The sequence below is a fragment of the Anopheles gambiae genome, chromosome 2, assembly GCF_943734735.2.
Source record: "Anopheles gambiae chromosome 2, idAnoGambNW_F1_1, whole genome shotgun sequence".
Lineage (NCBI taxonomy): Eukaryota > Metazoa > Arthropoda > Insecta > Diptera > Culicidae > Anopheles > Anopheles gambiae.
This window is the reverse complement of record NC_064601.1, coordinates 25,037,966-25,051,484: the sequence shown is the minus strand read 5'-3', so window position 1 is coordinate 25,051,484 and position 13,519 is coordinate 25,037,966. Positions and strand designations below refer to the sequence as shown.

The 13,519-nt window shown below is 47.0% G+C and overlaps 1 protein-coding gene across 11 annotated transcripts in view; it reads left to right on the top strand.

Annotated features, from left to right (window-relative positions):
- LOC1273288 (uncharacterized) overlaps positions 1 to 13,519 on the top strand; it is a 79,205-nt gene that overhangs the window by 54,968 nt on the left and 10,718 nt on the right. For 10 of the 11 annotated variants that reach the window (XM_061651425.1, XM_061651423.1, XM_061651422.1 and 7 more), the window contains 2 exons: positions 8,005 to 8,777; positions 8,875 to 8,986. In XM_061651425.1, coding sequence (XP_061507409.1) covers positions 8,351 to 8,777; positions 8,875 to 8,986 — 539 coding nt within the window. In that variant the 5' untranslated portion in view covers positions 8,005 to 8,350. Of the gene's footprint in view, positions 1 to 1,180; positions 1,556 to 8,004; positions 8,778 to 8,874; positions 8,987 to 13,519 lie in introns of those variants that run through there. The other variant, XM_061651429.1, reaches the window with a different exon arrangement.

Genomic DNA, 13,519 nt, shown 5'->3' with positions numbered 1-13,519 from the left:
CTTCAATGTGGAGTACTTCGTCCATTTTCGGTCAACAGTTCATAATTTCTTTCAATTAGAAAATGTTCTGCTTAAGAAGATATTATTTTTAAGTGAGTTTCGAAAGCGGATGTTGTGTCTCCTCTTTACCCTTTACCTGTACCTGTCAAATAGTTCATTTCGCTGTATTTTAATTCATGATGACTAAGGATCTTCCATGCGACAAAAAACCACATTGCTGATAGCAGTGAAGTTCTAAAGTTAGTTTCTACAAGTACACGATACCTGCACCATTCAAACAAACAGAAAATCGCCAACTAGATTGCTCTTTGGCGCGATTTTGTTTGATTTGATGTATGTATGCATTGCACTTCACCGAGTCACTCGTTTTTTTTTCCTGAGGTGCCAATACGTACACGCACTCTCTCTCTCTCTATCTCTCACACACACACACACACACACACACGATAAAAGCTTTTCAGTGTAATTTCATTACCCCGGCTTTCGAAGTCCCTGGAACGGTGAACAGAACGAACGAACGAACGAACGAATGAATGGGAAAGCCTAAGATATTATTCATGAAGGGCTTGCCGATCGAATTGGAACTCACCAGTGTTCGAACTGGACCGGTCGGTGGGAAAATAATTGAACCACAGGAAACTTTTGAGCGGGAGAGCAGGAGATCGCCCACCCCATTTCCCGCCTCTCAGGCTGGTGGTAGAAAAATCACGTACAGAAAGAATTCGCTCAAAAGTTAACGAACGCTTCTTCACCGGTTTCTCGCGAAACTCGATCGATAATTCATCCCTTTTTGTTTTCCACTGCGTTCAAGTGCTGATGTGCGTTCTTCACCATGTGGGAAGCTTTGTGCTTGGGTGTGTTTGTGAGTCTGTTTGGTTAGAATCCTTACATTAGCCTGAAGGGCGGGCAGCAACCGTTCGACAGAACCAGCGAACGAACGGACTGATTGGATGCTGGATCGATTAAAATCATTTCATTAATGGCTGGAAAGGATCATAAAAAAGCGTCAAGCATTTCGCAATCGGAGCGCCGCTTTGTTAGCTTCTTTGTTGGAATCTAACCAACGCAGCCAGCGATTTATGTTATCTTGGCAGCCCCAACCTGGTTCCTAGGACTCGAATCCAATCGTTCAACACCATAAACCATGCTTTGCTTTAGTGTTTTTTTTTTGTTTTGCTCTCGAGGAGCGCGCGATGGAAAGACAGGGAGGATATTTATTCAACCCACAGCTTTATGTCCACAGAAAGTTCGAATCGATCGCACGACTTGTGTCGTTTGCAGTGTTGCCGTGATGAATGCTTTTCGCCAACCGTTGAAGGTTGGCCAATTTATTGTGATAAGACACTTCGCTCGAGACCGGTTGGAAATGAACCAAAAATTCAGTGCTACTTAAACTGTTTACGAACTTTTGTTACTTGTTCTTCATTTAAACACAAACAAGTTTCTCTGTTGGAGTCAGGCATGGTACAATTGTAATGCTCCCTGGATGATGATTGGCTATCTTAAGCATTGCATACTACTAGGAGCTACCGGCAAGGGAGTAACGCGCCTAAAGGTATGCAATTGAAATACAATAGTTACTTTTTAGGATGAATAGTTCCCAATCGACTATTTCTTCAACTAACCAGGCATGAATACACCAAATAATCTCTCTCAACTCAATAAATAAACGGGTTGGCTATAAATTCGTAGAAAAACGCCGTTCTCTATGCAGCCAACATCTTGAGGAACACTGCGTTCGAAGACGGATCGACCATACCGAACAGGGCATTTGTTTTCCTGCACTGTTTACCAGTACGGTAAAGACACTTTTTCAAAGGCACCGCTTACCTGGTGAGCTAAAAACGGGGTCACGCATTAAAAATCCAACAGCGGTTCAAAGCAGTGGAGCGCACTAGAAGAAACAGTCCCTCAAATTAGTGTCATCAATTTCACCGTGGCGACTATTAATCGTTTGGAAAGCGGTGTTTGCCTTCTGGTGCACCCTTCCGGCAGCTGATGGTGAAGAAAAAGAACCTCTGTTTAGCGTCACTCATACAGCTGCTGCGGCTGCAAAGAGACGCGGGACACGTTTGAACGTTTGTTTAGTGTCGTTCGTCTTGTGGGTAGGCACATGGGCCATTATTTCGGTACGGTTGTCGGATAATAACAACACCTTAGCTTTTTGCCGCTATTACCGCTGCGTCACACTCACAGCGACAGGGGAAGGTTTGTCCTCCGGTACCGAAAACACACACACACACAACCTTCTGACAAGAGGGCAAAGTGTGAAATAAATCAAGATTTTTCATGGTTGACCCAATTCGCTACGTCTCCGTCGCAAATCATCTTGAGTGTACCCGCGTCCCGCGTATTTCCCCCCTCTCGTTACTCGCTTTATCACTTATACCAATGTTATAGGATGTGCTCCAAAACAAAACGTAAAAATGACCCTTAAAGTGCACCAAAGCGAAAGAGACAGATGGCTGCACTGGGCAAAGCTGGAAGAGCGAACCCAATCCCCTTGAGTTGCACTGGTGCACCTGATCTTGTCCTCAGCACCCACGAGCGCCGCAGGAAAGTGGTTGTCGCCCACAGTATTTGATCAGGGATAAACTAACTCGTTGGCCTTGGCACTCGGTTGGCAGGAAAATGGGAGAAAAAGCACAAACAGTAATGCTTTTTCATTGGATGAGCTAGCTTGGGAGGACAAAAAAAAACTGGAACTGGAACGCATTCCACTTCCGTTGTAGCACTAGGGAAAAAACGAATCGGCCCTTCGCCGACAAACGGGCCAAAGGTGGGCCGCGAAAACAGGTGCCAGAGCTGGTGTCTTTAGCTGCAACTTTGTTTATCTTTACCTTTCCCCACACAAAAGATAGAAGCCTCTTATGGATGTTGCAATGGATGGGGAGAGAGAGAGAGAGAGAGAGAGATAGAGATAGAGAGTACAACTACCCAAGCTGTACAACGTCTCGTTTTTCTTTCTCTTTGAAATAATTCCTACAACTTATTTCGCTGCTAGTTGCACTGCTGGTTGCATCAGGGGGGTTCCTAGAATTGCATATAATTTTACAAGCAGCAGTAAGAGAAAAAAAAAACTTGCAATAAGAGAAAAAACCTGCAGCGTAACGATGACCACCGTAAGCAATGTGCACGGAAACCGGATACAGAAGTCAAGCGAACGGTGGTGCCATCGAGCAGAAGGTAAAAATATTAATACTTTTATGTGGGCACAATGGGAGCTGACCTCGAGCTGGGACTTTTATGCGAACAATTTCTCTTGCAGCAAAGCGGCTGGTTTCGTTCCCAACCCGTCTTTAAGTGCTATAAGTAATGGAAATGCTACCCGCAATATTCGGTAACAAGGTTGCATTACAAAATGAAGTCGCTCTTGAAAAGCAGAAAGCATAACTAATGATTGTACTGTCGACATCCTAATTGCATACCTTAAGGCGTCACTGTGGTAAACGTAGCTGGATTGAAACAAAATTGCCTCAAAGTATGCAAACTGTGTTACAAATATGCAATATTAATTACGAAACTGTCGGCATAATCGTGAACAAGTTATGGTTCCATCGGAACCAGTCCCATCAACTGGCTGTAGGTCCCCGATACTATCTGAAATATTACGGGAGCAACCTGTTATCAACCTATTAGCAATAAATATGGCACCCTGCTTAATGCTCGAAGCACAAGCCACTGGCAATCTCCATCGTACCATCGAACTTCAATCATTTTCATTTGAAACTGGTTCTGACAGATCGGTTTCCGTATCGTTGGCTTGCCGTTTCTCCTTCCAGTTCTCGTTCCATGAGCTCGGAGCACTCGTCCCTCGGCGGGACAGATGTTCGGCAGCACTTAAACAACCCACTTAACCCACAGTGGACGTCCCAAAATTTACTTCACAGTCTCTTAACATCTATCTCTCATAACACACTTACACAGTCACGCTCAGCACACCCCAGCACACACACACAGAAATGTAAAGAGGAAGCGTCGCATAGGGCGAACCCCAGGGAAAAGCCAGGGAAGCTTCATAAACCGTACAAAGTTGCCAGCCAATTTTCAACGGGGTGGGTTTACCATCCTTTCTTTCATCATGAGCATGAGCTTCGAACCCCTCTGTGTGTGTATGTGTGTGTGTGTGTGTGTGTGTGTGTGTGTGTAGGAGGGTGTGTATCCATAAAATGAGCTTTGCTCTGCACAAAATCCCATTTGCGCACAATTGCTTCCGAAAGTCGGCAAAACTCGCAAACCCAATGGAACCAACGGGTCCACTATTTCGAAAGATATTGCAAAGCCCCGACAACACTCGGTTGTCGCAGAAAACGGGAAATATCAGAATGGAGCCGAACAAGCCGAAACCACCACCTCCCCGGTTTGCCGACCGAAAAAAAAAAGTTGTCGAGTAAGCGTAGTCTTCCTACCCTAGTGTAGAGGCAGAGCGGGGTGTACCGTGGGATGCGCCGAGCACAAAGGAGCAACGAAAAAGGGGAGAGAATCAACCAAAAAAACCAGTGGCAAGAAAAATCCAATTCAAATTTTCCAAAGCCTGGGCCCACCGTTCCGGAACATGAATACTGAAATAGCGCGCGCCCGCACACGCCCCACACGGGAACGCTACCCAACAACCCCCTCCATTGGAGGTCCCCCAAAGTCCCCCCCCCTCCCCTTCAGTTTCTTCCATCACCGCTTTTCGGCCATTCGACAAGACTTTTCTCGCTCGCGGCGGGCGAAACAAACGAACGACTTAACACTCAATCGAGAGCAGCACTTTGCGATGGAGTGGAAATGTGTTTAATTAAATCTCCAACTTCTTTCCAGTTGATTTGATATTCAAATTTCGAAAATCCATTTCGAACAACCATTTGCTTCCCGCCGCGCACCATTGTTTCCCGCTGTTTCTACCCATTACTCAAACCTGATTCTTAACGGGTTTTTTTAAAGGAGCGTTCCTTCTCGTCCTTCCATTTCGTACTTCATCTTGTTTCCTTTTTTTCGTTTTTTTTGTCTACCCTGGCCAGGGCCTGTCTTTTCATCGCGAGCATTAAATGACAAAAAGTGCGCATTTGTGTAACAGGCACAATTCAATGGAACCAAGTCCTTCCGTGAATACACACTCAGGCACACGCAAACACTCTCGCAGTCTTCCTGTTGCTTGCACATGATGAACATCTTCCTTGCTCGCGTACACATTGTGCACCTCGCGTTGGTTTAGTTAGGTCGGCTGCTTTTGACTCAGCGTCGCTTTCATTCTACACCTTGTGTAGAATACACACACAAACACACACACACACACACTAGCTTTCAATTTTCCACTGTCCTCAAGATTGGCATCGAAACAGACAGACTTTCATTAGGGAGGGCAAAATTGGACTTTCTTCGTAGCGTCTGTATTTTTTTTTTTTTGCCTTCCATTGCCCAACTCTCGTGCATCCGCTGGCGTCTGTCTCTGGTTGCCGTTCTGTATTGTTTGAGATTAAAGGCGTGAATGGCATTTCGTGTAGGTGAGAGGAGTCCTTTCGAATGCTCTTTCATTTATTTGCAAATTTTCCGGGAATTTCACGGGACTTGAGCATTTTAAGCCGCTTCTATCACACGCTTCCTCCAGTAGCTTTGTGTTGAAGAAGATGTTTTTTTTATTACACGCACACACAGCTGTAGAGAAACAGGATTAGTAAATATGGCTTAAAGTATAGCCATGCCTTAAAGCCTCCGTTAAATTAGCGAGTGACCAATAATTATGCCCTTCAAGGCGATTAAATTGGGCCGACCACGGAAATGGCGCAATTACACTTCACGGAATGATAATCAAACCAAGTCAATTACAGAAAACGATGTCATAGAAAATCAATTACATCTACGTTGTTAGACGCTCAATTGTTATGGCACTTCTTGAGCAGCTCAACAACGATCAGCAACTGTACCATCAATAGCCATTTTGCAATAATATGAACTAAGATGTTTTCAATCAGTCAAATGATTCCCTAATCTAATAGATCTAATTGATCCTTAATTGCCAGTTTTATGATAATTTCACTCATAATACTAAACATCATGAGAATCACGCAAAATAAATGAACTTTGTTGTGCAGATTGCCTAATTTACGGCGTATTTTCATCTATCATTGAGGTTTTCTTTTATTAAATACGTGAAAAAGGACAGTTTTGAGTGTGCTTGTTAATATTGTTCAAATATCACTCTGAATTAAAAGTTGAAACAACAAAACTTTGCGACATTAATGTTACACAACGAATAATACGCATTCCCGTGAACATTCCACATTCCCAACACCACGATAAGCATCCTCACAGCAAGAGTCAGCTGTGGCAAACGCCAAACCGGCACTAATTACCATGCAACCGAAAGGGAGCGAGAGGAGAGTCGTCCACCACACGTTAAATTATGTGCACATTGGATGCATTTTTCCATTAAACCGAACCGAAGGTGCACCAAACCACCAAATGAAAACAAATTCGATGATACACTTGCTCGAAAAAGAAAAAAAGAAAGGCTCCTGCTACGTACAGCATAACACATCCGGAGCGGAAGCGTGTAGCTTTTAACCGCTGCCACCACCACCACCCCCATTTGCTGGAAGAGCCCAGCGCAACCGGGAGGGCCACAGCCACTCGACACAGTTCAATAAGTCCATTTTTCCTGTGATTATCGAGTTTGGAGTTCGATTGGGTGTGGGAGTAGCAAAGGTCTTTTTTTGTTGTTGTTGCTGTTGTGTTGTCGGTGTTGTACCTTCATTCTGCTGCATTGTGTTTATCCACCTTGGGCACGGTTTGCCCACCAGCGGACGACTGGTGGAAATACGAAACAAACAAAAACAATCAACACAAATCCAAACACACACACACACACACACCGACACGCGCACAGGAAATTTGGGATTCGGCAAAACCGGAAACGAGCGAACGAGAGTGGAGAGTGAACGTGAACCATAACGAAAGCAATCAATAAGTGATTATTTTGCAGCCCGGGCACTGAATCAAAAATGCAAACAAATAAAAATAAAACAACTTCAAGCACTGCTGTCCTGGCTGCAGCAAGAGCGCAACGAGCGAACGAGGCGAAGGCCTCGCTTGTGGGGAACGCGCTGAGCTGGAGGTGGAATTTTCACCTTCACATTTTCCACGCTCCATGACGAGCCGTTACGAAACGAAGCTCGAAACGTTCGTGCAACAATTTAAGGTTGCCTGTGGTCGCTCTCTTTCTTCTCTTTCATTCTCTCCCTCTCTCCCTACCACACATACAAACACTCAAAATGGTTACTTGAGTTTAACGAGCCCTACCGGTCGGCCCTGCCCTCACTGCAAGAGCCTGTACAATTGATTATCATTCCAATTGTGATTGTTTCTCTCCAGTGATTTATGCGATCCCTGGACCCTGCCCTGCCCTGTTTGCTGCAGGTGGAAGCAAAGGTAGCAGCTATGGATGGTAAAAAACACTTTGTGACCACTCCGGACAGGCGGGACAACAACCCACCCGGAGCTTCGGGCACAAGTATTTTAAACAATAATTTATTGCCCCGGCAGCACAAAGTAAGTGCGCTTCGGGGAGATATTTCCCAGCAAAACTATTCCCCTATCTTCGAGGAACAGTTTTTTCCCGAACCAACAGGGGGTTCAGTGCAATCAAAGTTTGATTTCATTAGAGATTCCGAACGCTCACGTCGGCGATGGTACCACTGCGTCGTATCATTCGCCACACCGTCAATCGTAATTGAGATTCCAGCGGCGATCGATGATGACCGCGCAAGATGTAGCCTCCAGGGATTACAGTACGAGGAGAAGGTTCCGTTTCCTGGTACGCAGGAAACGTTCAGCACTGCGCTCGGACATCGATCGCTTGTCGAAATCAATCTCAGTCCTCATAATCATCCCTCAACACTTCTTTCGACACTAATTTACACCCCCGTCGTCCCTATGAACGCAAACAAGTGTGTGTGTGTGTCTAGTAAATATAGAACTCCTCTCACCACCACCCTATTTTCTGCTTCTTTCCTTCCCCAGGGACGACACGCGAGTGCTTCTGTGAGGGGGTCGAACGGGCCGGTCCCGACCAATCGGCCCGGCGCTGTGCTGTGTGCTGCTAATCGATCGATAATGACAAAATAACAGCCGACCGAACGAAGTGCACGAAGACCACCGGAACACAGGCTAAGGTCAAGGGCTGCGTACGTCGAGATTACGCGCCAGCGAACATAACTGGCAAAACAACACGGAACCGTCTCTCGCTGCGTGGTACCGTCAGTATTCGCCGAGAAGGGGCGACCATCGGGCGACACTGTGACACTCGCTGTGTGCGTGTGTGTGTGTGTGGTGCAGCATACCTTTACCGGTCTCCAAAAGAGTGATAATGTGCTCCCGCCGAAGCAGTCGAGCGTCCTGCGGGACATCTTCGACGCCTTGGGTCCTGGGCGTTGTTACCCTCACACTGCTGACGCTCGCCCCCACCCGAAGCCTTTGCAGTGTAGCACCACATCCGGCCACTAGCACCATTAGCAGCGTTGCCAGTTCCAGTGTCGCATCGAGCAGCTCCACCGCCCCCGTTCCGGACGCTACGACCGCACGGCCGACGGTCAGCGCACGCCAGGATGCGGGCCCGACCGAACAGCCAACCCTGCCACCCGAAGGTCAGATACCGCTGGAACGATTGCCCTCCAACACGCTGCTCAAGTACACCGCCTACAAGGACGTCTCGATACTGCACTTTCGCATACCGACCGACACCCGGACGGCCTTCTTTAGCTTTAAGGCGTACGAGGAATCCAAAGGTGCCTTCCGTAAGTGTGCACCATCCCTCCCCCGTTTGCAATCTGCGTTCGATGAACAATATCATTACCATGACGATCTTTCTTTTCTCTCCTTCTCCCACTGCAGAGCGCAACTGCAAACCGAACGATATTACGCTGCACCTGAAAGCGGGAAGCTATCCGGTCATCAGTCCGGAAAATATCACATTTCCCAAACACTTTCTGGACGCCGAGGAGCGGTAAGTTTCTGTTTCTGCTTTCTTTTTCGGGTGAATTTCGAGAGGATTCGGTAGGAGAGAGTGTGTGGTAATATGACGGACAAAGAAATTGGACGAACTTTTTTCATTAGTTCAGTTACGGCTGCACGTGTGTGTGTGTGCGTGTGCCACATGTCCCAATGGGAAACATTAAACCCTTGAGTGCCGTCTAGTCCTCATTCGTTCGTATTGGTTAGTTTGTGTTCGCATTTTGCGTTGCCGTAAGTCGACATAGATAAAGATATGTTAATTGTCAAATCCTGTTGTTAACTACAAAAATTTCAATTTGAGACATCGACAACAAGATTTGAACCATAATAAGACTCTATTGTACGCTTTAAAAATTCAAAACAAATTAAACCAAATTTAACGCTAGCTAATATGACGAAAAATAACAGGGCAAAATTAAGCGGCAATAATTATACAGGATTCTTCAATAGTACTCATAATTTTGAGACACTTTCCTGACCTCTTCTAATGGAAGATGAACTTTTTATGATGGGAACTGGACTCACCGGCACGCATTTTGGATAGTCGCAATAGGAATTTCCAATGACACTGTCCCAAAAGGGTGCGACAGAATCCAATATAGAATCCACCTCATAAAATACATTTCACGTAAGAACGAGTCAAGAAAGTGTCCCAAAATTATGAGAACCTGTGAAAACTCCTGTTATGTCGTTAGCACAGACATACGGTGTTATTTTCATGATCTGAACAACCGTCTATAGGTATGTACAGCACAATATAATCCAGTTAGATCTAAACAATGTTCAACTTCAGTGAATGTTGCGTCATCTTGAAATATTTGCATTTCTTTAATAATCTAGGCTTTTTAATTACAAAACTGTAACGAAGAGAAGAACCAGTCCTGATTATTGTAACACATTGCCCATTGAATTTTCTACTACCCCAAACAAGCCCTTTTAAGCATTAAAACACAGCTTAAGGCACCCATACAAATTTTCACGTTTCCAGGTGTTTGGAATTATTACCAATTACCCAGCTCCTAAAATTGTAAATTTTTATCAAAACACTTCAACCCCAAAAACCGCTACAAAAACCCCTAAAAAAACGAATCCTTTCCAGTAAAGGGTGAATATCAAACCTTGCCGTGCGCTGCTGTAATTTACGCCATTACACACGATCGCTGATCGAAGCCCGCTGCTGCTGGTGGTAACTGTCGGTTTTGCTGGCTGGTAACAAGCAAACTGACTATCTTGTCGTACAACCGCCGGAAGGGGGGCCCCGGGTCGGGCGCGGTAGCGCCCAAACGCAGTAAAACTCATCAAAAATTACGTGACAAATGTTGCCAAAGCTATCATCAGTCAACCGCAGCTTCTGGCCCCACGCGTGTCAAACTGTACCATCACGACGACCAGCACGTCCCGTGGAGGCGTCGTGGAGGCGCATTTCAGCGAAAAGTTGTACTTTGCCAAAGTCTTTAACGAGGTTGGTGGGGAGGGGGAGGGGGAGTGAGGCTCCAGTTCCTTTCCCCTCCGGACTGCCTCAGTCCAGGCGTCTCCATCAACAGTGAAACAAACTCCCCAAAGTGTGACGGTTTGTGTGGCGGTCCCTGGGAAACGCTGTTGGCCACAACAAAATCACAGGTTTTATAAATGTGTGCCAACGTGCGCGCACGTGTGTGTGTGTGTGTGTGTGTGCGTCTTCCATCTTTGGCAACCGTCTTCATTTGGGGAGGGGGGGGGGGGGGGAACATTATACCATTATACCGGAGCCTACAGAAAAGGGGGAAAAGTTATTTGCCCAAAACTTCCAGCACTCCCACCCTCCCGCCCGCTATGAACGCCCGCCGAAGGGTGAATTGGAATGCACGATAAAAGATGGTGCGTATCCTCCACCATCCGCAAGGTAACGGTGATGGTTCGGTGGGGAAAAAAAGAAAAAAAAGTATAAACATAACTTTTCATCGAAAAGTGGGACGATAAAGTTGCTCCTTTACGGGCAGCAGAGAAGGAGCGGAGGAGAGATTTGAGGGCGGAGGGCTGCAGACGGAACCGAGCAGACAGCCCAGGACACGTAGCGCAGGAAATGAGTAGTCGATGAGGCTTTGAGCCGATGAGGGAACACAGCCAAATATTCATCGCCCTGATGGATCTCCCCCCCTCTCTCGCACCATCCCTCACTTCCGATACAACCCACAGAGGAACTCGGAAAAGTTGGACAAACAATTCGCTGAAACGCTTACCGCTGAAGGCAAGAGCAACAATTTGCTTACTGCTGCCGGCAGCGCCAGGCTGCGATTAGCTGCCTGTCCAGCACCGGGAACGTCGCCATTAGCCGTTCCACTGGGCGTTCGGATTGTCCATTATTTAGTGAGGGTTTCGAGGTGGGCGGAAATTTCCAATGCCCCAGGACAAAGCAAAATAGCGCCGGATTGACGTAAATTTATAGTCTTTCGATTTCAAAGTGGAAGTTCAAGTGTTGCCCCTTCCCTGGATGGACGAAGAAGGACCGAAGACGTCCGTTTGCCGCGTATCGTTAAATGAAGTGAGCTTGTAAGCGGAAGCCGGAATACCACTCTGCCGAAAGCTGTCTCACCTTCAAAGAACTAAACCTTGGCGAAGTAACCGTCACTCCGTCGGCCAACCATTTCGCTCGGAATTGTATCCGCTGCGAGCGTTTTTCATTCGTCATTGTCTCACTGCCCCACACACTGTCGCACTTAATTAGTGCAGTTTTGTACGTTGCTTCATCTTTCGGTTGAAGATTCGTTGGGGTAGGCGCAACTGGCCTACAGAACGGGGCCAGCGTGTGCCAGCAGTTCAAAGCACACGTGTTACATGATATCTCTGATGTGTGTGAGGAGTATGCCGTTTTCTCTTCTGGGGACGGCTTCATGGTCATGGATGAAAAATCAAAAACCACCCGCTCCGGCAGGATTTGGCAAACAAAAACAAAATCCCCGCTTTAGAAGCGGAAGAGTGACGACGGCAGCGTGGGATAACGCTGGCGAGCAAAATAAAACATTGTGGAAAAGCAAATTTCAACTCCCCAAACATGCTGTGCCAGTGCTTTTGATAGAGACCGAAACTCCCGCCCACGGCACAAACGAACGAACGAACGAACGAGTTTCCCCGTGAATCGGATCATGGAAAAATGACAAATTCTATCACATTCCGATACGCCGAAATCATCGGAACACGCGACGACGACGCAGCGAAGACACAAAATCCTATGAATATCAAAAAACGAATCCCCCAGAAGTGGTCCCCGCGGCAGGCGTACCGGCGCGTTTGATACTGGGATTTGGGACCGTGGGAAGGATGTGGCTCACAGCGTCGCACACGTCGCTTTCCTTCCCAAATCTTTATGTGATTTGGTACGATTTGTTTGACTCCGCGCACTTGGCAGACGATGGCAGATGGGGCGCCGAATCTACCTTTTCGGTGAGAGTGCTAGTACACCTACCTATCGCCCTACCAACGGCAATGGGACGAGTGCCCACCGACCCCCCCCCCCCCCCCCACACTACCACGTGATGCAACATTCTGGTGAAAGACTTGTAGCTTTGGAATCGAAAAGCAACTCTTCTCCCCTTGCCAAAGTCCACCAAGTGCCGCCGTATGAGACGATGGAGACGCCAGTAGTTTCGCCACTGCCTCTTTTTTTCTGGGATTTTTTTTTCTCTCCCTAGCTCGCCCAACGCTTGGCAAAACAAAAGTGCCAAAAACAACCCGAAAAAACCGAACCAAAAAAAAAAAACAAAAACCCTCATCATAACCCATGGAAATCGTGGCGTTCCCGTCTATCTATGCACGCTAACAGCAGTACGTGGGACGTGGGACGGAAGAAAACTCCAACCACCGTTCGTTACTATTTCTGCCGCTGCCAGGCCAATCCCCTCGCACGGCTAATGCTATTTTGTGCTAGATTATTATATTTTCTTTTGCCATTTTCCTTCTCCTACGTGTGGGTTTGTGTGTGTGTGTGGGGATGATGACGACGACTGATGCACTGCCGGTTTGGCGTCCGGAATTCATCGCCAACGACCGCGCGCGCCCGGTACAGGTACTTGGCCTGGTGGTCGGTCGGTAGTGGAGCCGTGGACACGGGGAAGCATATTTGCATAGCGATCGGGCCAGTCCTCGGAGCACACACAACGGGCGAAAGTAGCTGTCCCCTGGCTTAACTCTGGAGCGAGCATTGGAAAAGACGAATGGCGTTGAAATTTGATTTACAGCCCGAACGCCCCAGAACACGCCAAACTCTCTTCTACTCATACACGGGGCATACACATACACACACATAGACACATGGACAGGCCAGTGTGCCAGCGTGTTCTCATGGCAGTGGGCGAAATAGTCTCCTCCTTTGCGGGAATGGGGATGGGTTTGTGTTTGGATGTATCGCAAGGGTCCACTGGTCCGTCATGTGAACTCAAGGCTAACCGCACACACACACACATATTCAAACAAGGGAAATAGAAATGGGAGCTTTGGCTTCTTTTTTCTATTGGCACAAGGGCATTCGGGACGGCGGAGAGTGTTTGTT